The sequence below is a fragment of the Pygocentrus nattereri genome, chromosome 6 (genome assembly GCF_015220715.1).
Source record: "Pygocentrus nattereri isolate fPygNat1 chromosome 6, fPygNat1.pri, whole genome shotgun sequence".
NCBI lineage: Eukaryota > Metazoa > Chordata > Actinopteri > Characiformes > Serrasalmidae > Pygocentrus > Pygocentrus nattereri.
In genome coordinates this window covers 7,976,816-8,001,079 of record NC_051216.1, presented here as the reverse complement: position 1 = coordinate 8,001,079, position 24,264 = coordinate 7,976,816, and the positions used below count along the sequence as shown (strand labels likewise).

Genomic DNA, 24,264 nt, shown 5'->3' with positions numbered 1-24,264 from the left:
AACCATTCTCTCTACTAAAGAACCCATGAAGCATCATTTTTAAATGTTTATATAGAAACATACACAATACCTTACCCATTAATCTGAAGAACCATTTCACCTGAAAGGGTTCTTCTGTTGTAACAAGCCTGATATCATAACAATAGAAGAATCCTTTTTGGTGCCATATACAACACATTCTCCATCAAATTGAAGAACCGCTGCAAACCATGCAAAGAACCCTTCAAGCATGCAAACGATTGAGTCTTCGTGGTTCAATATGGACTCACTGTCTTTATTAAAGAACCTCTGAAGAACCACCTTTTTTAAGGGTGAAGATTTGACATGCATGGCCTGAACTGAAGGCTTAGCTGTAATAGTCACAGTTCAGCACTGATAAACCCCCATTCCTTTCCACAGTCTTGTCTTGGTTCACCCTCCAGAACCCTCAGGGCAGAATCTGTGTCCTGCTTTACAAGATCTCACTGCTTATTTTTCTGATGGTCACTCACTCAGGATCTGAGTCTGTCCCTGGAGAATCCCTCAGGCTAGAGTGAACTAACGACCCCCGCCCTTGTACACTGACCACACACCCACTGAACCTGCGGCATGGATGCACATGTAACCTACATTTATGTATTAGTAATGTAATATTTTAAAGGATAAATAGGATTTGCACACACATATATACATACTTACATATATATATATATATATATATATATATATATATATATATATATATATATATATATATATATACATATACATACACACACACACACACACACACACACACACACATATATATATATACACAGTGCAAATCTACTTTGGCTTGTCAACCTAAACTGTCTTGTGTTAAAAAGCTGTTTAACTGCTTTTATTTAACTCAAATAAATTCTTTAAATTAATAATGCAAAGCACAATTTTAGCTTAGATGAACAAAAGCAACATTTCAATCAATTTAAGCCTCAAAAGCACATCAAATCAACTTCTATTTCCACTTTGTACAGCAGAAATAAACCAGGTTAGTTGCTTATCTTTAATATGTCACGTTATTGACAACTAACAAAGTAAAAACGCTATTTTGTATCAAAATAGTTAGAAGAGGTAGGGTGTACACACATTTTTGCACTCTATTTCCCTGAGATGTCATGTTTTGAAGCCCTGTGCTGCATGTTAGTTAGCTGCAGGATTTGTGCTCTGGATCAGGAAACACCTACTGTAATAATCCTGGAAATTTCTGAAATGTGTTGAATGCATAACAAACCACATCTCTAAAAGCACAGCAGGAGAGGCCGACACCTACTGAAGCTGATTAACCGCTGCGATGAATCAGGCCTGTCTGAGCAGGAATATGACCAAACTACAGAGGTGTGGATCTCAGACCTCACAGTTTAGCTCAAAATCAGATTATTTGGGAATTTATTAACTGCATCACAACATCCTGAAATAACACCATTTGATTACTGTTGCATAATGAAAAAAATATTTTTAAAAACTCATTGAACAAAAATGTGTATTTGAAGAACTATTTACCCCGTAGTGGAATAGAGACAACGAAAATGTGGAAACATTGCATTTCAATGTTAATGTGAGGGAAGTGTGCACACTTCATTGAATATTCTGTACCGCTTTATTTAAAGACAGCCTATATAGGGAAGACATAACACATGTGCATTGAGTAATGCATTTATAAAGCAGCACCTAAAGATTTATGATCAGCTTAAGCCTTAAGACTTTCTGCTTTCTAAAATGCAGGGGCGTGGTTAAAATAGGGCTCCACCTATTTTGGCAGTGACATGAAAACGCAGGACAACAATTTTAAATGGAAAAAAGAAATCATTTAAAAATTTTAATTAAATCTAAATCTTTCAAATTTACTTTAAATCTTACAAAAAATGAAAAAAATATCTTATATTTTTTGTATTATTATAGGCCCTGCGATGGACTGGCGGCCTGTCCAGGGTGTATCCTGCCTTCCACCCAATGACCACGGGGATAGGCTCCAGCACCCCCCCGTGACCCTGAGGGAGAAGCGGCTTAGAAAATATGTGTGTGTGTGTGTGTGTGTGTGTGTGTGTGTGTGTGCGTGCATGTATTATTATAGTATTATTTTAACATGTATAAAATTAGAGGTTAGGGTTTGAGACAGATAGTTCCCAATAGAAAGCAACCTATAAATGATGTGGTATATACAGTACTTGTGAAAGTCTTAGGCCCCCAAGACACATTTTCAAAATCTATTTATTTGTGTAGTTTGTGTTTATTTGCTGAGAAAAGTGTTAATATTTGAATAAACAAAATGTATAGACTATTAATTATTATTTATTATTATTTAATTATATATATATATATATATATATATATATATATATATATAAAATAGTGATTTTCTGGATGTTGGTGTGTTTGTTTACCCATTTCCAAGCCTCTCCTCAAGGAAGCCCAGTATTATCTGTAGTTAAAAAGCAGCTCCTGGTTTGACCAATCAGTGCTCAGTAAATTGAGCTCATGATGTAATTGATGATATTGACGAGTCTCTGTGGCGGCTGTGAAGGTGTCAAGGAAAAATATGGACCCAAGAAATTATTGTTCCTTTTTATTGTTTTTCTGTTTATTTGAATTATGAATACGACTTTATTCTAATGTATATTGTGATAAACTCACTGCTGAGGTCAGCTGGTTAAAATGTGCTTAGATGCCTAAAACTTTCACACAGTACTGTATTTAGCTGATTACCATCTTGCCTTGGGTTTAAACAGATCATAACATAATACTTGTAAATATCAAAGATCTGAACACTTTATTTATTTGAAATAGTTTGTTTGCTGTGTGACTGCTGCCTGAACTAATTCAGCAGAATGCTCAATGCATGTGTTTGAAGTCCTTGGTATGAAGATAACCTTCAAAATAAGGTTTTGTCAAACATTATTGGAGTTGATTCTTTTGTAACAGTCCAGAATCAGTGCAGTTGAATCAGCAGACACAACCTCTGCTGAAGAGGAAAAATGAACACAGTTTTTGGCTTTGTGTTCGGAGTTACTGACCTTGCTATTTTCTTTCAGTGCCTCCTCTCACATTCAAAGAGTGCGTGTATCATAACTTAATCCAGCGCACTGTCCGATTTAACACATTATATAAAGAGAGAACTCTTACGTAAAGCTCCAGAACAATTTTAATCATTCAGACGCTCAGGTTTTCCTGTGTTAAAGTGAATCTGACTCAGCCTGCTTGGTGGAGCTGCAGCTGAGGGCCAGATGTACTCAGCCTTTGGAGCCAGGTTTCAGGTGAAAACAGAAGGCTTTCTGCTCCCAATTACGCACGATGTTTATGCACACTGTATTTCATCCCCTTGGAATTATAAGGTTCTATATGTTCTGAGAAGTTTTGAGATATTGAGATTCAAAGATTTTGCATTCTAGATAGCAAAACTGATATGTAGAACAACTATCTTTCATACATGACAATGACAGATACCCTAAATTATTCTAAATGTACAGTATCACATTAGGAAGAGTTTTTTGGAACAGGTCAAATGCAGATAGAACCACCTAATCCTAAAACCTCACTTTCTGCTTAGAGTTATAAGGTTCTATCTGACAAGATATGAAAAGAAATGTAGCAGGTCAGTCTAAAGACATCATGGGGACCACAACCTGTTCAGACACTCACATTATAGGGACCAAGACCTGTTCATTCACTCACATTGTGGGGACCAAGACCTGTTCATACACTCACATTGTGGGGACCAAGACCTGTTCATACACTCACATTGTGGGGACCAAGACCTGTTCATACACTCACACTGTGGGGACCAAGACCTGTTCATACACTCACATTGTGGGGACCAAGACCTGTTCATACACTCACATTGTGGGGACCAAGACCTGTTCATACACTCACATTGTGGGGACCAAGACCTGTTCATACACTCACATTGTGGGGACCAAGACCTGTTCATACACTCACACTGTGGGGACCAAGACCTGTTCATACACTCACATTGTGGGGACCAAGACCTGTTCATACACTTACATTGTGGGGACCAAGACCTGGTAATACAAATCACAGTTTGGGGACCAAGACCTGTTCATACACTAACACTGTGGGGACAAGCTGTTTTAATGTGAGGGTAAGTTTGAGTTGTTTTTTTTTTAGGTTTTTGAGGTTTAGGGTTAAGTTTAAGCTTAGGCTAGTAGTAATTCGGGATAAAGTTTGGTTATGTCTACTAGAAGAATGGAAGTCTATGTAATGGTCCAATGATTCACAGAAACAAGACTGTGTGTTCCTGAATAATTCACATTACATAATAAATGACGTAATAATTAATATATAATTAATTGTCATTACTGATATTCAAAGTAGATACTAAATAAAACTATCCACAATACTTACAGAATAATTCAAATAAGCTGGCATATAATTTATAGTATTAAATGAATAATTTATATTAGTCACTGAATGAACGAGTTATTAATAAATGTGGGGTTTAAGGGGTTAAACTGAGAGCTGAAGCTGTGTGTGTTGAACCCTCAGGCCATCTGCAGATCAGCCTGATGCTCATCTGGACTGATCATCTGAGCCCTGACACTGAATAGCAATGAGAACCGACGCTGACTAATGAGAGAGTGAGAGAGCGAGAGAGAAAGAGCGAGAGAGAGAGAGAGAGCAAGAGAGTGAGAGAGCGAGAGAGAGAAAGAAAGAGGATGAAAGAAATATACAGTGGGTTGCAAAAGTATTCATACCCCTTGAACTTTTCCATATTTTGTCACATTACAACCACAAACATAAATATATTTCACTGGAATTTAATGTGAAAGACCAACACAAAGTGGTATACAATTGTGAAGTGGAAAGAAAATTATACATGAATCAAAACATTTTTTACAAATAAAAAACTAATAAGTGCGACGTGCAAAAGTATTCAGCCCCCCTGAGTCAATACTTTGTGGAGCCACCTTTTGCTGCAATTACAGCTGCAAGTCTTTTAGGGTATGTCTCCACCAGCTTTGCACATCTAGTGACTGAAATTCTTGCCCATTCCTCCTTGCAAAACAGCTCAAGCTCAGTCAGATTGGATGGAGAGCGTTTGTGAACAGCAGTTTTGAGATCTTGCCACAAATTCTCAATTGGGTTTAGGTCTGGACTCTGACTGGGCCATTCTAACACATGAATATTCTTTTTTTTAAACCACTCCATTGTAGCTCTGGCTTTATGTTTAGGGTCGTTGTCCTGCTGGAAGGTGAACCTCCGCCCCAGTCTCAAATCTTTTGCTGACTCCAACAGGTTTTCTTCCAAGATTGCCCTGTATTTGGCTCCATCCATCTTCCCATCAACTTTGACCAACTTCCCGGTCCCTGCTGAAGAGAAGCACCCCCAGAGCATGATGCTGCCACCACCATATTTGACAGTGGGGATGGTGTTTTCAGAGTGATGTGCAGTGTTATTTCTCCGCCACGCATAGCGTTTTGCATTGTGGCCAAAAAGTTCTATTTTGGTCTCGTCTGACCAAAGCACCTTCTTCCACATGTTTGCTGTGTCCTCAACATGGCTTCTGGCAAACTGCAAACGGGACTTCTTATGGTTTTCTTTTAACAATGGCTTTCTCCTTGCCACTCTTCCATAAAGACCACATTTGTGTAGTGCACGACTAATTGTTGTCCTGTGGACAGTTTCCCCCACCTGAGCTGTGGCTCTCTGCATTTCATCCAGAGTCACCATGGGCCTCTTGGCTGCCTCTCTGATCAGTGATCTCCTTGTTCGGCCTGTAAGTTTAGGTGGACGGCCTTGTCTTGGCAGGTTTACTGTGGTGCCATACTCTTTCCATTTCCGGATGATGGATTGAACAGTGCTCCGTGAGATGTTCAAAGCTTGGGAAATCTTTTTATAACCTAAGCCTGCTTTAAACTTCTCCAAAACCATATTCCTAACCTGTCTGGTGTGTTCTTTGGACTTCATGATGCTGTTTGCTCCCCAATATTCTCTTAACCAACATCTGAGGCCGTCACGGAGCAGCTGTATTTGTACTGAGATTAGATTACACACAGGTGGACCCTTTTGAGTCATTAGCAGTCATCAGGCAACTTCTGAATGCAATTGGTTGCACTCAGGGAAAAGGGGGCTGAATACTTTTGCACGTCGCACTTATTAGTTTTTTATTTGTAAAAAATGTTTTGATTCATGTATAATTTTCTTTCCACTTCACAATTGTATACCACTTTGTGTTGGTCTTTCACATTAAATTCCAGTGAAATATATTTATGTTTGTGGTTGTAATGTGACAAAATATGGAAAAGTTCAAGGGGTATGAATACTTTTGCAACCCACTGTATAGAGAGGAAAATAGTAAGAGAAGAGATAGAAAAAGAGAGAGAGAGAACGACAGAGAAAGAGACCAAGAGAGAAAGTGATTAGGAATGGAGAAGAGAGAGAGGAAGAAAGAAAGTGTGAAAGAGAGAGAGAGTAAGAGAGATATAAAGAGAGAGATGGGAGAGAGTGAGAGAGAGAGAAAAGAAAGAGTGGAAAAGAGATAGAGAGCAAGAATGTCATAGAGAGAGTAAGGGAGAAAGAGAAGAAAGAGAAAGAGAGAGAAAAAGAAGAGAATGTGTCACAGAGGAAGAGAGAAATAGAGAACAAGAGAAAAAGAGAAAAGAGAGGAAAAAAAGATGAAGAGAAGAAGAGAAAGAGAAGAGAAAGTATTGGAAAGTGAGTGAAAGGGAGAAATAGAAGAAAGAAAAACTAATATAAAGAGAGAGAAAGTGAGAGAAAGAGAGGAAGAAAGACAGAGTATATAGAGAGAGGGAGATATATAGAGAGAGTTATAGAGAGAAAGGTATATATATATATATATATATATATATATATAGAGAGAGAGAGAGAGAGAGAGAGAGGGGGGTAGACAGAGAAAGAGAGGTAGAGAGAGAGAGGTAAAGAGAGGCAGAGAGAGGTAGAGAGAGAGAGGTAAAGAGAGGTAGAGAGAGGCAGAGAGAGAGAGAGGTAGAGAGAGGTAGAGAGAGGCAGAGAGAGAGGTAGAGAGAGGTAGAGAGAGAGAGAGGTAGAGAGAGAGAGGTAGAGAGAGGCAGAGAGAGAGAGGTATAGAGAGAGAGAGAGGGGTAGAGAGAGAGAGGTAGAGAGAGGCAGAGAGAGAGAGGTATAGAGAGAGAGAGAGGGGTAGAGAGAGGCAGAGAGAGAGGTAGAGAGAGAGAGAGGTATAGAGAGAGAGAGAGGTAGAGAGAGGTAGAGAGAGGTAGAGAGAGAGAGAGGTAGAGAGAGAGAGAGGTAGAGAGAGGCAGAGAGAGAGGTATAGAGAGATAGAGAGGTAGAGAGAGAGAGGTAGAGAGCGAGGTAGAGAGCGAGGTAGAGAGAGAGAGGTAGAGAGCGAGGTAGAGAGCGAGGTAGAGAGAGGTAGAGAGCGAGGTAGAGAGCGAGGTAGAGAGAGAGGTAGAGAGAGTTGCGTGTCTGAATGGTAAATGATCTTGAATAATATAATCTGAGTGCTGAGTGCTGCTCTGCGTGGGACACACAGAGATCATTATTTGCTTCTTTGAAATGAGCAGTGACTCAAACTGGAGCGATAACTGAGGAGGGAAAGGAACGATCAGGAATCTCTCCTAGAGCCTGGTAATGTGATGTGTGCTGTGCTTCTACAACACATTATCCATCAATCTGAGGAACCATTTCACCAGGCAAAGAACCCTTTAGTCATGTAGAGGGTTCTTTGACTGTTGCTATCTTCATGGTTCTATATAGTACCACTCTCTTTACTTTTTTAATTACCCTTTACTTTTTAAAGCACCCTTTTTAAAAAGGTTCTATATAGAAATATATACAACACATTTTCCATCAATCTGAAGAACCATTTTACCATGCAAACGACCCTTTAGAAAGGTTCTTCAGCTTGATGGAGAACGTGCTGTAGACTGTTCTTTATGAGAAGAGCTCTATAGAGCACAAAAAGGTTCTTCTATTGTAACAAGTTTGACATCGTAACTACAGAAGAACCCTTTTTGGTGCTGTATAGAACCCTTTTCAAAAAGGTCTACAGCACGTTCTCCATCAATCTGAAAAGCACTTTCATGATGCAAATATCCCTTTAATCTTGCAAAGGGTTCTTTGAGTGTTATATAGAACCATTTTCTTTACTGAAGAACCCTTGAAGAACCACCAGTGTGGCTCATTTTTGTCCAGAAAATACATAAAAACAAACACGGAGACACAAAATGCATGCAGAGACACAATGACAGGACACACACAGCATGCTGGACCACAGCCAGTGTGAGCAGAGGAAGAAGAAGAAGAGGAAGAGGAAAACGAAGAGGAAGAAGAAGACGAAAAGGAAGAGAAAGAGGAAAAGAGCAGGCGGGTGAGAAATAAAGTTGGCATTAACCTGATTGCTCAGTGCTGCTGTCAGTGCTGGACGGGACGGGGCCGGTGCTGGCCGGCTTTGCGCCGCTCTCCGGGGCGCCGCCGCCGCCGCCGCCGCCTTTCTGCTTATTTTTCGTGGACTCTTGTGCTTTGAGCTTCTTGGCATGTTTACTGCCTTTGTAGTGCGCCTCGGCTTGGCTCTACAAAGGAGAACAAATGAACCGTGCAAATGAGGCTCATTTACAACAACTGGCTCTAACAGGCAATCACACACACACACAGATATACAGGTACATTCAAGCCAAACAGCTTTCAGTAGCAGGCACGGATCCAGCCCGAGACAACGGCCAGACCGGGACAGCAATAAATAAATAGATAAAACACTGGCGGAACATGAGATTTAGATTAAAGTGGTAGTTTGGCCAAAAATCCAATTCCCCCCTTAAGCCAAATGTAGTCAATCAGTCAAGACATGCTGGGAGCCTGAAGTTTTGCAGTGGAGCTATGGGAGGAGTATTCCCACAGCCGTATTCACGTTTGAACACCCCTGGCCAAGTTACGTGAAAAATAAGTTAAAACGTCCTCCAGCGACCAGAACTATGGCATTTTCCTGCAAAAGTTTTGATTGTTTTTATTTACTTATATAAAATGTGTCATGACCTTTGCGCAGGCTACATTTTATGTTCTACATTTTATCCCAATAATATATAAAAAAAAAGTTCAGTAATCTCAAACAGACTTATTTATGTTTTCCTATACTGTATAACAGTGTTTTATCTATAAAAAATGAACGAAGGTACAGTAACGTAGCTAAAAACGTAAGTGCTAACCAATTTGAAGCCCTTATTTTTATCCATATTTATGTCATACAGCATCAGAAAACACGTAAGTGAATTTGAGACGAACTAGACATGGTCTTGTACTTTGCACAATGCTAATTATAGTCTATTATGTTTACACAAATGGCCCAAAAAGGCAAAACATTAAGCTTTTTATTGTGGTAAAGGTGCAGTGTGTAAGATTTAGTGGCATCTAGTGGTGATGTTGTAGATTGCAACCGACTGAATACCCCTCCCTCACCCCTCCCTTACCAAGCGTGTAGTAGAACCTACTGTGGCTGTCATGTTTCCACTTCTTTGACAGTGAGGATTTACCCGTCTTTGCTTTTTTCTGTGCTAAATAATATGTTTGATCCTCCATTTGTCAAAATTTGGGTTCTCAAAATGGTTAGCTAGCACCGGCAGCAACCACAGATTCTTCTTCTTTCTACGTCTTTCAACCAGAGCTACAGCGCCACCAAATTGAAGCTGCTGCTGCTCAATGTATAAACTAAAGGTGCTCTCTAGAGCACGTGTCTTCTTTGCCCATTCTAGGCTACTGTAGAAACACGGTGGCCCAACATGCTGGCCTCTGTTGGAAAAGGAGCCACTCCTTATGTTTAATATGAAGGGCTTGTTCTAAGAAAAGAACAATGATTTGTAGTTAGAGGTGATTGAAAACGTGGTTTTGTATATTATGACCCACTAATGCTAATAGGTCCCCCTAAATCACATGTGTCAGACTAAAACTCTGGAGACTTCAGCACGCTGCCTCATTAAACACACCTGAGTCAGGTCATTAGCTAATTAGCAGGGCCTTCATGAACTAAATTCAGAGTGTTAGATGAGGGTAAACACTAATATCTGCAGCGCTTTGGTCCAGAAGGTCCCTGGTTTGACATGCCATCCCTAAATCTTACACACTGCACCTTTAACGATAAATCATTAAACTAATCAAGCAGCTTAGTATGGGAGAATTAGCCCTTTGGTTTCTTAAGGGTAAATATGCAGATACTGTTTATAGACAGGAGAGTCAGTATTGGTCCACTCAGCATTGACAGCTTCAAGCAGTGTCAGGCTAGTTTGACCCTTTTCTTTTGCCCAGGAGTCCCTGCTGATGAAAAGAGTAGCTGGTTTATGCTGGTGAAATGCTGGTCTGGTGTTGGTTTAGCTGGTCACCCAGCATGGTCATGCTGGTTGACCAGCACACCAGCTTCCAAAACACAACATACCCCTGCTGTCTGAAGAAAACCTCACATCTCCATTTCGTCGTTTTTCAGTTTTTGACTGATTTTGAAAAAGCCTGTTGCTTTTTACAGTGCATGTAAATTTCATGACGAATGGACCAAAAGAAACAGCTCCTGGTTCCATTGACTTCCATTGAAAGCAGAGTATGTTTTTTCCTTCTCCTGCAAAGTTTGCATTTTGGAGATATGCTGGTTTAGCTGGGTATAGCTCAGGTATAAAACTAAAGAAGCCAATGAATACATTTGGGGTAAGGTGGTGGTGGTGGTGGTGTTGGAGGGGCCGTGTAAAGAGTTAGCAGAGAGAACGCACACGAAGAGGCTGCAGTAAGCGAACGGCTGAACTACAGGAGAGCCAGGCTGGCTTACATTAGCAGCCGTTTCACTTTCAGCCGTGGATTTAAGAGGAAAATGACTACTTCACACTCCGGGACAGAGAGCGCTTATGGAGGATTAGAAACCTTTTGAATTTCTGACTGCAAGGCATTAGAGGCTCACTCGCTCATTTTCACTAGATCAAAGCTGCAGCCTCTGCGGACCTGGAGACGGATTTCTTTCACTTAAAGTACAGATTCTCAGTCGCCTCTTCCAACTTACACGTCCGGGAAGGCTTTTGACTGCGTTCAGACAAACCCGCAGAGATGCTTTATTTACACAATATTTGAGATGCCATATAATTAACCTTACAAGAGCGTGGGAGCTAGCTAGCGTTTCAAGGATTATAGGAGTCTGACACCAACTCAGCAGAGTTTATATATAATTCAGCATAATCATTTCATTACGAGTGACTGCAGAAAGGATAGGATGAGCGTCTTCCTAACTCTCGAGTCTACGACCTGTCAGAAGTGGCAAAGCTGCAGAAAAAGGTGTTTCCATAAAGCTCTTCTTCACAGCTTAACACGCTGGAGGGTTAAAATGATGGAAATGGCTGTGGAGCGCTGATAAATCAAGGCCGTATAGAGAATTATGCAGCCACTTATCTTCCCTTTCTTCTCTGACATCTACTCTAAAGATCTGTGTTGTAAAAGGAGTCAAACGGAGGTCGTCTCGGGATCCTGGACGTGCCTCTATTGAAAGAAACATATTAACCTTAACAGTTAATACATACATTCAATTCATTGAAACAAACATATACAGGCAAATGAAGAAGCTCTATGAACATGCTGATGATGCCAGTGCACCAAAGAGATCTCACGTTTCAGGTTTTCTTTTCGTTTTGGACTTTGCGCCCAACATTTCTTCCAAAAATCCATGATTTAACACAGTTTTTGGATGAACTAATCTAGGACTTGGTTTGGAGGAGCTTCATCACAACATTAGCCTCACCCTGTAAAGCTGGAACATCACAGTAATGAATCTATGTGTGCGTTATACTAACATATCGCTGCTGTCGGAAAACAAAACCTCGCATCTATATTCTTGTCATTTTATCATAATTTGAAAATGCCTCTTACCCATTTCATTCCGTGGAAATCTCATGATGACTAGACCTAAAGAAACGGTCCAAAAAGGCTTGGAAAGACGTCTGGTTCCATTGATTTACATTAAAAGTACAGTAGGTTTTCTCCTTCTCCATTCTGGAGATACAAGGTTTTCTTCCATCAGCAGCGATATACTAACATTACAGTAAGAGTGATCTGTTTCCCTGTTTACAGTCTTGTGCAAACATTTTGGGGGTCCGGGGGTCCTGGTCAAATTACATGAGAGAGATGAAATTCAGTATTTCCTCTGCAGAAAACACACTTCAGCACATTTTTAATAGGGTACGTTTTATTCTCTTTTTTTGCCAAACTCAACTCAAAGCAACGTTATGCTCTCTTACATGGAATTTTATGCTATGTTATATGACGTTTTTCCATGGGTCACTTCCTTATCCTCAACCACAATAATGTGTTCTGGTATTCTTCTATGTTAAATTATGGACTTTGGGTGGCATACCCCTTCAAAGCTCTTAAGCTGTCTAGACAGGAGACCATCAGTCTTCCAATTAAAGAAGAATCTCAGATGAGGCAAAACAAGAGAGAAACAGAAAAGCAAGGGCAACAGAGTAAGAGGAGAGAGAGAGAGAGAGAGAGAGACAGAGAGAGACAGAGAGAGAGAGAGAGAGAGAGAGAGAGACAGAGAGAGAGAGAGAGAGAGAGAGAGAGAGAGAGAGAGAGACAGAGAGAGAGAGAGAGAGAGACAGAGAGAGAGAGAGAGAGAGAGAGAGAGAGAGTGTAAACAAGCAGATTACTAGTCAGAGTGGCGGTCTATAATGCTTGTGTGTGTGTGCGTGTGTGTGTGTGTGTGTGTCTGTGTGTGTGTGTCTGTGTGTGTGTGCGTGCGTGTGTCTGTGTGTGTGTCTGTGTGTGTGCGTGTGTCTGTGTGTGTGTGTGTGTGTCTGTGTGTGTCTATGTGTGTGTGTGTGCATGTGTGTGTCTGTGTGTGTCTATGTGTGTGTGTGTGCGTGTGTGCGTGTGTGTGTGGCATGCGTGTGTCTGTGAGGGTCAGAAGGTTCACAGTCCGCTGCAGAAACACTCAAACAATGAGAATTAAAACAAACATTTTCAATATTGTTACAAAATCACAATTAACCCAAGATAAAAACTTTAGAACAGGATTAAAACCTGTTAATTCTTCAGAAAAGACGGTCATGCTTGGAACAGCTGAAGACAGAAGAGGATGACCAGCTACAATGAGAGGGATCATGGAGCCATTAGGAAGCTCAAAGGCCCAATCAGAAGATCTTCTGGAGGGACACTGTCTATGGGCACCAGGGGTGGGAACTAACTTGATGGCACTTTGAGACATAATTTAAAAATACCTGCTGTCCTTTACATTGTGTGTAAATTTCGTGAAGAATGGACCAAAAGAAAGGGCCCAAAAATACTTGGAAAAAGTCCGGTTCCATTGACTTCCATTAAAAATGAAGTAGGTTTTTTGCTTCTCCTGTAAAGTTCCCGTTATGGAGATACGAGGTTTTGTTCCAACATCAGTGACATGAATGTTTTCACTCTATTCTGTTTCTATTCTTTGGAGCCCCACTGGTGAGATCCCGTATAAACAAAAATAATGCATGGCCACAGCTTATTAAGACGTGGGAATCGAGATTCCAATGCGTGGCCACAAATTAGTAAGGGGTGTGATCATGCCTTACTAAGTCGTGGCCATGCATTAGGATCTCGTTCCCATACCTTAATAAGTTGTGGCCACACATAAGGATCTCGTTCCAAAGCCTTACTAAGTCATGGCCATGCATTAGGATCTCATTCCCATTACTTACTAAGTTATGGCCACATATTAGGGTCTTGTTCCCACAGCTTACAAAGTCACAATTGCTCAAATGTTGCTCTTTGACGGCTCAAGAGACTTAATGATGATTCCCTTAAAATCCCTTAAGAGAATCAGCCTCAGAGAAAAGGAGGCTTGAGCTACAGCAGAGATAAAGGAGAGAAATGAGTTCAGTTGCAGATGCACATGAACCTCATTATCTCAGCAAATATGGGCGGAATGTGTGACTCTATTGAGATCTTTGCTGAAGCTCAAGTGGAGAAAGATTTGCGATGATTTATTCTAAGAGAAACATCAGAGCAGCCAAAGATTGCTTTGTCTTTCCATCTGATCTCATTGTTGAGGGAAACAGAGACAGAGACGATTTTCTTTCCTCTGCAGAGCCAGCGGCAGGTCCTGCAGTCTGTGTGTTCTACGCTATTAGAAATAAAGGTTCTGTGCAGGTACATTTCTCATTGATCAAGGTACAAACAATTGTTCGTTTACGAAGTGACCTGTTTCTCCTGAGCTTGTGCTTTTGTAACGCCGAGTGTGTGAGCGCTGGAATCCTGTCCTGATGCGACACCGCGCAATGTGTCAAGATGCTGTCGAGTCACCGCAGAAAGTTCAAGCGTTTCTCACTTCGCTCTCCCGCGCTCCGAGTGCACTTTGAGAGGAGTGACTCAACAGGGTGGAACTGACTCGCTACACACTAAATAGATCATTTGCAGCAAGAGTTTACAACAGGAACAGAGTGTGTGAGAGGAGACAGGGAGAGAGAGGGGGGGGGGGGGGGGGAGGGAGAGAGGGAAGGAGGGAGAGAGAGAGAGGGAGGGAGAGAGACAGAGACAGAAAGAGAGAGAGAGAGAGAGAGAGAGAGAGAGAGAGAGAGAGAGAGAGAGAGAGAGGGAAAGAGATAGACAGGGAGAGAGGGGGGGGGAGGGTGAGGGAGAGAGAGAGGGAGAGAGAGACATAGAGAGACAGGGAGAGAGAGAGAGATTGAGAGAGAGAGAGAGAGACAGGGAGAGAGAGAGGGACAGGGAGAGAGAGAGATGGAGAGAGAGAAACAGGGAGAGACAGGGAAAGAGAGAGACAGGGAGAGAGAGAGAGGTTGAGAGAGAGAGAGACAGGGAGAGAGAGAGGGACAGGGAGAGAGAGAGATGGAGAGAGAGAAACAGGGAGAGACAGGGAAAGAGAGAGACAGGGAGAGAGAGAGATAGAGAGACAGGGAGAGAGAGAGAGACAGGGAGAGAGACAGTTAGAGAGAGAGGGAGAGAGAGGGAGGGAGAGAGACAGTTAGAGAGAGAGAGAGAGACAGAGAGAGAGAGAGAGAGAGAGCGAGAGAGAGAGAGAGAGACTTCACAAAGCTTACTCAGTGAGGTAAAGTTTTCCCCTTTAATCTAAATGTACACTGTTAGAAATGAAGGTTCTGCTTTCGTTACTCAAGGTACAAACAAATGTTCCCTCAAAGCTCCAGCAGTGGTTCTAAGGTCTGATTGTGAGCCAGTTGAGCCATTGTAAATCAGTTTTTCCAGGTGAAAAGTTGGTATTTGTTCCTTTTCATAACTGAATGTTTTAAAACAGAACAGTAGAATAAAAGCCTGGAGGCGAGGCGGGGCGAGTGGAGTCAGTACAGCTTAGAACATCATTTCAGTGGATTATGGTTCAGTTATGACCCTGACTGAAGGTACTGAGATGGACCCTTGAGGGTCCCACCCCAGTGACAAGACGGGCCCCGCAGGTTTTTCTGAGAGTGTAGTCAATCAGCCAAGCCATGTTTGGTGTCAGTTTGCTTCTATAGTTTTGGACTGGAGCTGTGAGGCAATGTAGCTAAGGAACAGCTGATAACCATCAATTATCAGAGTGTAAACAGCAAACCTACTTCACCACACGTTCGCCTCAAATCCCACTGACCCGGCAAAAGCACAGACACTCGGCCTGACCCCACATCCTCACTTGTGGTTTGTGGTTTTGCTCAAGTGCACACCATCATGACACGTTTCCATGATTATCTAAAATGAGCGAGGATTTGTGAAGACCACAAGCATGCCGACATTAGGGATCTGGGAATTGTGGGCTGAAGCCCAGTAGTTTCCATGTACATATCTGCCAGGGCTGATACATAATTATTTATAAAATGTAGAAATTTGGACAGAGTCCACCTGGATTAGCATTAAAGCAAAATATAACATTTACAAACGCAGTAAAATAAACAAAACACAGATGCTGCAGTGCAGTAACCCAGCGTCACCTACATTCTGCTCTTCCAGACTGCGGAAAATGCAGCATCCACACTGGCTTGAAAACTTAAAGTCAAATCCAAACATTTGTGTGATACTATACACTTAAAAAAGATGGTTCTTTAAGGGTTCTTCAGTAAAAAAAATTTACATTAAAATTTACAGTACTGAGTAAAAGTTTTAGGCATCTATACAAATTTTTAAACAGTTGATCTCAGCAGTGAGTTTATCACAATATACATCAGAATAAAGTCGCATTCATAATTCAAATAAACAGAAAAACAAGAAACAGTAACAAGAATTTCTCAGGTCCATATTTTTCCTGGACACCTTCACAGCCGCCACAGAGACTCGTTAATATCATCAATTACATCATGAGTTCAATTTACTGAGCTCTGATTGGTCAAACTAGGAGCTGCTTTTTAACTACATATAATACTGGGCTTCCTCGAGGAGAGGCTTGGAGATGGGGAAACAAACACACTCACATCCACAAAAACACACACACACACACACACACACACACACACACACACACACACACACACACACACACACATATATATAAATATATATAAATCATTATTAATTAGTATTCTATAAATTTTGTTTATTCAAATATCAACACTTTTCTCAGCAAATAAACACAAACGACACAAATAAATAGATTTTGAAAACGTGTCTTGGGGGCCTCAGACTTTCACACAGTACTGTATACAGAATCATGAAATTATGAATGTTGTAATTTTTTTATGGTTTATTGTTTTACCCAGCGACCCTGAGGGAGAAGCAGCTTAGAAAATGTGTGTGTGTGTGTGTGTGTGTGTGTGTGCGTGTGTGTTTATTGATTTATGCAGACATACATAAATATATATATATATATATATATATATATATATATATATATATATATATATATATATATAGCACTGCTGTCATAAGAAAACCTTGTATCTGCATTTTTGTCATTTTTTGGTTTTTAAGATAATTTGAAAATGCACATGGCTCTTTACGTTGCATGTACATTTTATGATGAATGGACCAAAGGAAACAGCAGGAAATGACTTGAAAAAAATCTTGTTCTATTGACTTCCATTAAAAGTAATGTAGGATTTTTCCTTCTCCTGTAAAGTTTCCATTTCAAAGATATGAGTTTTTTTTTCTGAGAACAGCTACATATACTGTACACACACACACACACACACACACACACACATACACACATTAGCATTTGTTATGTTTTTATTGTTTATCTTTTGGCTGGGCTAAGTTGTTAATGTACCCTGAGTTTAAATAAAGGTTGATTGACCGATTCACACTGTGAATGCACTAAAGACGGTGCTACACACAAACCTTTTGAAAAGGAGCCTTTTTGTGTCAAAGTTCAAGCTTGACCCTTTTATTTAGAACCCTTTTCAAAAAGGTGCTACACAGAACCACCTACAACACATTCTGAAGAATGTTATCATGATGCAAAAGGTTCTTTGAGTATTCCTGGTTCTACTGTGTTCACTCTGTGTGGAAACTACATGGTTTTTGTGTAAACTCTACGCTCACATGCTGAAAATAATGTTACCTACTTACTGAAAGTAACAAATATAATCTGATGAAGCTTATTTTGTCCACTCATCTAATAAAACGAACCGCTTTTTAAGTGGACAAATGTTTTAGTCCCTTTTTAGACACCCACTCATACTGTCTTAACGTGTGGTGACGTGTTCCTCAGGAGGAGGTGGCCTGATGCCTGTGGTGCGACGTACTCTCAGAAAGCAGGAGCATGACAGCACTGTGATCTCTTTGTCTTTGCTCTTCCTGCCATTGTCTCTTCTCCTCCGTCAGTGCGGCCCGGACAAGAGCTGTCGAGACACGACTACTCAAAGACGAGAGTGCGTGTGAGACAGAGGCTGAGGCACTGATGCACCGTACAAACTCTTCCTTCACTGCTTTGAATGCTGAATGATGCCATTCATGTGTATCGAGTAGATCAGAAGTTTTACATTTAGGAGGAGGGATAACAAACAAAGACAATATTGTCTTTGCGAGACTTCGTTCTTCACTACTTTTCAAACATTGTAAATTATTTTTCAAACTATTCAAACGTGTAAATTATTGCAGGCAAGTAAGACAATCATGTAGCATTTAGTTTGCACCCGAAATTCAGGATAAACACCTTTTCTGTGGACTGTTATAATCACTTTTAGAGGTTAATGACCATTTTACATTGCAAGTGGCAATCATAGGGGTCCAAGCACTATGCGCATTTAGGATCCAGTTGAACACAAAGTTTTAAGCTAAAACTTTAACTTGAACTCTGCTACATAACATTGACATGTCCATGCCATAAATGTGTTACATGCTGTTGTAAGTTGGGATTTGCCATGACAGATGCCATAATATTTGATTTCATGACAGCTTATGTCACATGCTATTTTATTTTATTTATGTATTTGATTTTTCCCCCCATAACAGTCAAATAAAGCTACCAGTACTAGGAGGTGGAAAGCTAGCACATGCTTCCTCTGAGTCATGTAAAGCCAACAACTGCATTTTTTTTTTCACTGCCACTAATGCAATGCTATTGGACAGCTACATATGCTTGGAGGAGAATACTACCTGTCATTTCTGTTACGTAAGCTAACAGATGCCTGTGCTGGCCAGAAGAGTGATGGAGGACAGGGAGGGACATCCTACTAAAACCGTTTTGAACACAAACTAATGTTTCTTATACTGTGTTTTTTCATCAAAGTTTAGAAGTTAATGTACATGACCAAGTAAATCATTCAACCTCTGGTTTGTTTCACTGCTGCAACCAACAGCAAAGTCTGTGAAAAACGAACTTTTGACGGAATATTCTGCTTACCACTGAGGGTCAGTATAATGTTGCCATTGGTGATGGCTGAATTTTCCACCACAGCTTTATTAAAAACTACAGAATATCGGGTTTGTTGTTTTCTGTCTTCCGCCAACATGAAAAGGCAGCATTACTGGTTTTAATGGTTTTGGACTAATGTGTGGGTTCACAGGGAGGTTTCTACCAAATGTTGTACACACTGGCCTCTTGACTTTGGTATGGTGAGCAACAGAATTTTAACAAATAAACGAAAAGAAATGCCTTGAAAACAGTACAATATTTGGACATGACAGTCATTGAGCTCAATAAGCTAAATAATTCCTTGGCAATTAAATAATCCCTGTCTTTTGGTCTGAGAATGCTCTAAAATTTCATGTTAAAATTACAAAAAAAATTCTTCTAGGAACGATGCCGCTGGACCCGCTGGACAGGAGTCTGAACGTCACCTTTTTCACTGCTCATGATTTTTCAAGTCTGGATGTGTGTAAGGGTTAGTAAACGCTTTGTGAGGCTTGCATGTGTGTGTGTGTGTGTGTGTGTGTGTGTATGCACGTGCGAGTATGTGCGCGTGTGTGTTTACACTGCCTTGGATGCTTCTGCCTGGCCTGAGTCACTGACAGTCTCTGATGAATCAGCCAATTATGCTACATGAGTTTTACGTGGATTTACGCCAGCTGTCAGACCCATTAGCCTTCTGTCATCTTCCCAGGGCACAAGACCCGGTCATGAAAGCCGAGCCTTCGAAACCTCTCCATCCTGCCTTAGATAACAAAGTTACAGACCAATTACAACATGCTATTTTCCCGCCAACCTCTCGTCTGACCCATTCTAATAACGCTGCCATAACTAAACCAATAATTTGATGCGAAAATCCCTCCAGTCCACTATAATTTGCCCAGTTTCCATTGTCCAAGTACTGGGAGCACAGCGACAACGCTGGCTTCTTTCATGTCCACATGCAATTTCCACAACACAGTATAAATCTTTTTTATAATGCCCTGCCTCAAAGCACGGCTACCTCTTTGAACAGCAAGACTGTGCTTGAGCCAATCTGATCCAAAATGCCACAGGGGTTCCAGGCTCTCTCCTCAGAACCCTTACTCCAGAGACAAAACGATTAGGCCTCTTAAAGTTGTGCAGAAATACCCCGCTCCAAATTAAACACGGCTCATTATAACTAATTAAGTGCTGGAAAGCTTAACTCAGGGAAACATCGCTACGTTCCGACCCCCTCTCATCTCGTTACCTTTCAATTTTGCTAATGCCAAGCCCAGCTAATGCCTGCTCGAGTGAGAGAAGTAGACTGAGAGAAAGAACAGAAGGCTCAGTGTGCAGGCGACATTAATCAAGCAGGCTTCAAGTAGTTACATAGAAGCATGTTTTGAGGTGAAGCCAGCACGACCAAAACATGGGGTCATACCTATGCGTGGTTGGTGGGGTCTCTACAATATTGTCCTCCATTGTCCCCACACTGGACAGTTCCCATGCTGGAACACTATAAGTCCAAACCGGGAATTTTAGAATGATGGTGTTTAGTGGAGAATGTAGATCTTTGCTGGAGGATGTTGGTGCTTGAGAAAGTAGGTATAAGGTGGATAATATTATTTTTTGGTAGAAAGTGATGGTGTTTGGTGAAGGACACAGGTGCTTTTTGGAGAATGATGGCGTTTGGTGCTTGGCAGAGCATGATGGTTGTGTTTCATGGAGATTACTGATGTTTCATGGAGAACTATGGTGGTTATTGGAGAATGGTGGTGTTTGGTAGAGAAAGGCAGTATTTAGTGAAGGATGTATGTGCTTTTTTTGGAGAATAGTGTGTTTGGTGGAGAATAATTTAAATGTAAATGGTGGTGTTTGGTGGAGAATACAGGTATTTGTTGGTAAATGATGGTGTTTGGCGGAGAATGCAGGTTTTTTGGGGGGAAATTGAAATGTAAATGGTGGTGTTTGGTGGAGAATGTAGGTTTTTTGGGGGGAAATTGAAATGTAAATGGTGGTGTTTGGTGGAAAATGTAGGTTTTTTGGGGGAAATTTAAATGAAAATGGTGGTGTTTGGTGGAGAATGTAGGTTTTTTGGGGGAAATTTAAATGTAAATGGTGGTGTTTGGTGGAGAATACAGGTATTTGTTGGTAAATGATGGTGTTTGGCGGAGAATGCAGGTTTTTTGGGGGGAAATTGAAATGTAAATGGTGGTGTTTGGTGAAGAATGTAGGTTTTTTGGGGGGAAATTGAAATGTAAATGGTGGTGTTTGGTGGAGAATGTAGGTTTTTTGGGGGAAATTTAAATGAAAATGGTGGTGTTTGGTGGAGAATGTAGGTTTTTTGGGGGAAATTTAAATGTAAATGGTGGTGTTTGGTGGAGAATGTAGGTTTTTTGGGGGGAAATTTAAATGTAAATGGTGGTGTTTGGTGGAGAATGTAGGTTTTTTGGGGGAAATTGAAATGTAAATGGTGGTGTTTGGTGGAGAATGTAGGTTTTTTGGGGGGAAATTGAAATGTAAATGGTGGTGTTTGGTGGAGAATGTAGGTTTTTTGGGGGAAATTGAAATGTAAATGGTGGTGTTTGGTGGAGAATGTAGGTTTTTTGGGGGAAATTGAAATGTAAATGGTGGTGTTTGGTGGAGAATGTAGGTTTTTTGGGGGGAAATTTAAATGTAAATGGTGGTGTTTGGTGGAGAATGTAGGTTTTTTGGGGGAAATTGAAATGTAAATGGTGGTGTTTGGTGGAGAATGTAGGTTTTTTGGGGGGAAATTTAAATGTAAATGGTGGTGTTTGGTGGAGAATGTAGGTTTTTTGGGGGGAAATTTAAGTGTAAATGGTGGTGTTTGGTGGAGAATGTAGGTTTTTTGGGGGGAAATTTAAATGTAAATGGTGGTGTTTGGTGGAGAATGTAGGTTTTTTGGGGGGAAATTTAAATGTAAATGGTGGTGTTTGGTGGAGAATGTAGGTTTTTTGGGGGAAATCTAAATGTAAATGGTGGTGTTTGGTGGAGAATGTAGGTTTTTTGGGGGGAAATTTAAATGTAAATGGTGGTGTTTGGTGGAGAATGTAGGTTTTTTGGGGGAAATCTAAATGTAAATGGTGGTGTTTGGTGGAGAATGTAGGTTTTTTGGGGGAAATCTAAATGTAAATGGTGGTGTTTGGTGGAGAATGTAGGTTTTTTGGGGGGAAATTTAAATGTAAATGGTGGTGTTTGGTGGAGAATGTAGGTTTTTTGGGGGGAAATTTAAGTGTAAATGGTGGTGTTTGGTGGAGAATGTAGGTTTTTTGGGGGGAAATTTAAATGTAAATGGTGGTGTTTGGTGGAGAATGAAGTGTTTGGTGGAGAATAATGGAATTGTTGGTGAATGATGGTGTTAGTGAATGATTGTGTTTCTTGGTAAATAATGGAGTTTGGTAGAGAATGATAATGTTAGGTAGAGAATACAGGTTATTTTATCACGAGATCATAAAACACTGCTGGACACATTAATCTTAATATGAGTCATTTCTGGAGGCCGATTTGTTAAAAGCGTTATTAGGGTAAGTAAACAGTGTCGTGGGTTTGGACAGAAAAGCGTTTATTCCACAGTCAGCGTGGTATTGAGCGTGGAAAACAAGGCTAAGCTCAGTCTGACTGCTAAATGAACATGAATGCCAACCACCACTAAGCTTTTACACGTATTGATCTGGCCTGTGCTTCTAGCCTGTGCTTCTCTGTGTCATACCGCAATAGACAGAATAAACGCACACACACATACACACACACAGGTGAATGTACCTCCGGAATAAACGGAAAGTAATACGAGGCAACAGTTCAAAGAGGGCAGATCTTATGTAACATATAGCCGAGACCTAATGTGTTACAGACAAACAGAAGAGGAGAGGAGAAGAGAATAACCGGTGACTGGGCAGCTGCTGCAGTTTATATTGAGTAGATCAGTAAAGTACATCACCGCCACAGCAAGCACTGCATTCAAACACAAACATTTCTCACAGTTAATGATCTCATCTGAGCCACATCTGCAAGAATTTAAAATTCACAGCAAGACAGAGAGAGCCAAGAAGTGGCAAGACCAAAATATGAAATAAAAATCTGTATCAAACCGAAAGAAAAAAAAAAAAGACACGTTAATGGACCTGCTGGTTGGCTTTAGGCTGCAGTATAATTACATAATCGAAAAAAGACGTGCACAGGAGAAAATGGGAGCATGCTTATTTTATTACGAGATCATAAAACACTGCTGGACACATTAATCTTAATATGAGTCATTTCTGGGGGCCGAGTTGTTAAAAGCGTTATTAGGGTAAGTAAACAGTGTCGTGGGTTTGGACAGAAAAGCGTTTATTCCACAGTCAGCGTGGTATTGAGCGTGGAAAACAAGGCTAAGCTCAGTCTGACCGCTAAATGGACATTAATGCCAACCACAACTAAGCTTTGACACGTATTGATCTGGACACTGAGAACTATCAATTAGCACGACTCTATAATGATGTGTCTAACAGGGCTGCCTGAAATGGGCTGGTTTGGCACCCGTTTAGAGCAGTAAAGTTTTAATGAAACGTCCTTTAATGCTCGGCTTAACGAAGTCTCCCACTGAGGCGACGCATAGTATCGCACAAATAACGTGCCAAGGCCCGATTAGATAGGCTCTAACCTATAGCGTTCTCTATAGCTCGTTATGTAGGATCATTTCAATCCACAAAATTGGACAGAATTCAGGCTTCAAACTTGTTTTGTCCCTTGTTGCTGCAGTAACAGCCTCTACTTGTCTGGGAAAGCTTTACTAGATGTGGGAACACTGCTGTGAGGATTTGATTGAGCATTAGTGAGGTCAGGTACTGGTGTTGGATGGTCAGTTCTGGATCCCTCCAGCTCATCCCAAAGGTACTGGATGGAGCTCCATCACTCCATCATTCCACAGTTCCACTGCTCCACAGCCCAGTGCTGGGGGCTTTAGACCCCTCTAGCCAGCAATTGGTATTGGGCATAGTGACCTTAGGCTTGTGTGTGGCTGCTCCAGAGAATCCCATACATATAGAATATGCAGTAGTGTGAAAATGTAAGTAAGTGGACCTAAAATGTAGGATATGGGTACTTTAAAGGGCAATTCCAGCACGTTTTCCTAAATCTCTGCATAATTAAATGATTAAGCTAATTTACAGAGTCAGAATTGTTCACACACGTCTGAGTTTAATGCCTCTAAAAGCTCCCTCACCGAAAGTTATGACACAAAATAGTTCAATATGCTGCCTGATGTCTGAAACATTGTTTTACAATAGTTCTGATGGTTTGGGCTTAAAATATATTTTTAACATTTTATTTCTTAACAGAAATCTATATTTCCATTTTCTAATATTTTATCGCCATCATCTCAGAGGCCACGTGTGGGTTCCCTGGTGCTTCTGGATAGTAAAAAAAATGCCTATATTTGTGTTGCAGCCATCGTGACCCCTGGTTCCTATCACCACGTAACGAAACCAGAGTCTGGAAGTTTCTTTACACTGAACTGTTTCACATGCAACCACTCT

General features: G+C 40.8%; 1 protein-coding gene across 5 annotated transcripts in view; it reads right to left on the bottom strand.

Moving 5' to 3' along the window:
• The window catches only part of znf385b (zinc finger protein 385B), a 297,663-nt gene that overhangs the window by 18,601 nt on the left and 254,798 nt on the right, over positions 1-24,264 (bottom strand). For all 5 annotated transcript variants that reach the window (XM_017710601.2, XM_017710602.2, XM_017710603.2 and 2 more), the window contains one exon: positions 8,372-8,549. In XM_017710601.2, coding sequence (XP_017566090.2) covers positions 8,372-8,549 — 178 coding nt within the window. The remainder of the gene's footprint in view (positions 1-8,371; positions 8,550-24,264) is intronic.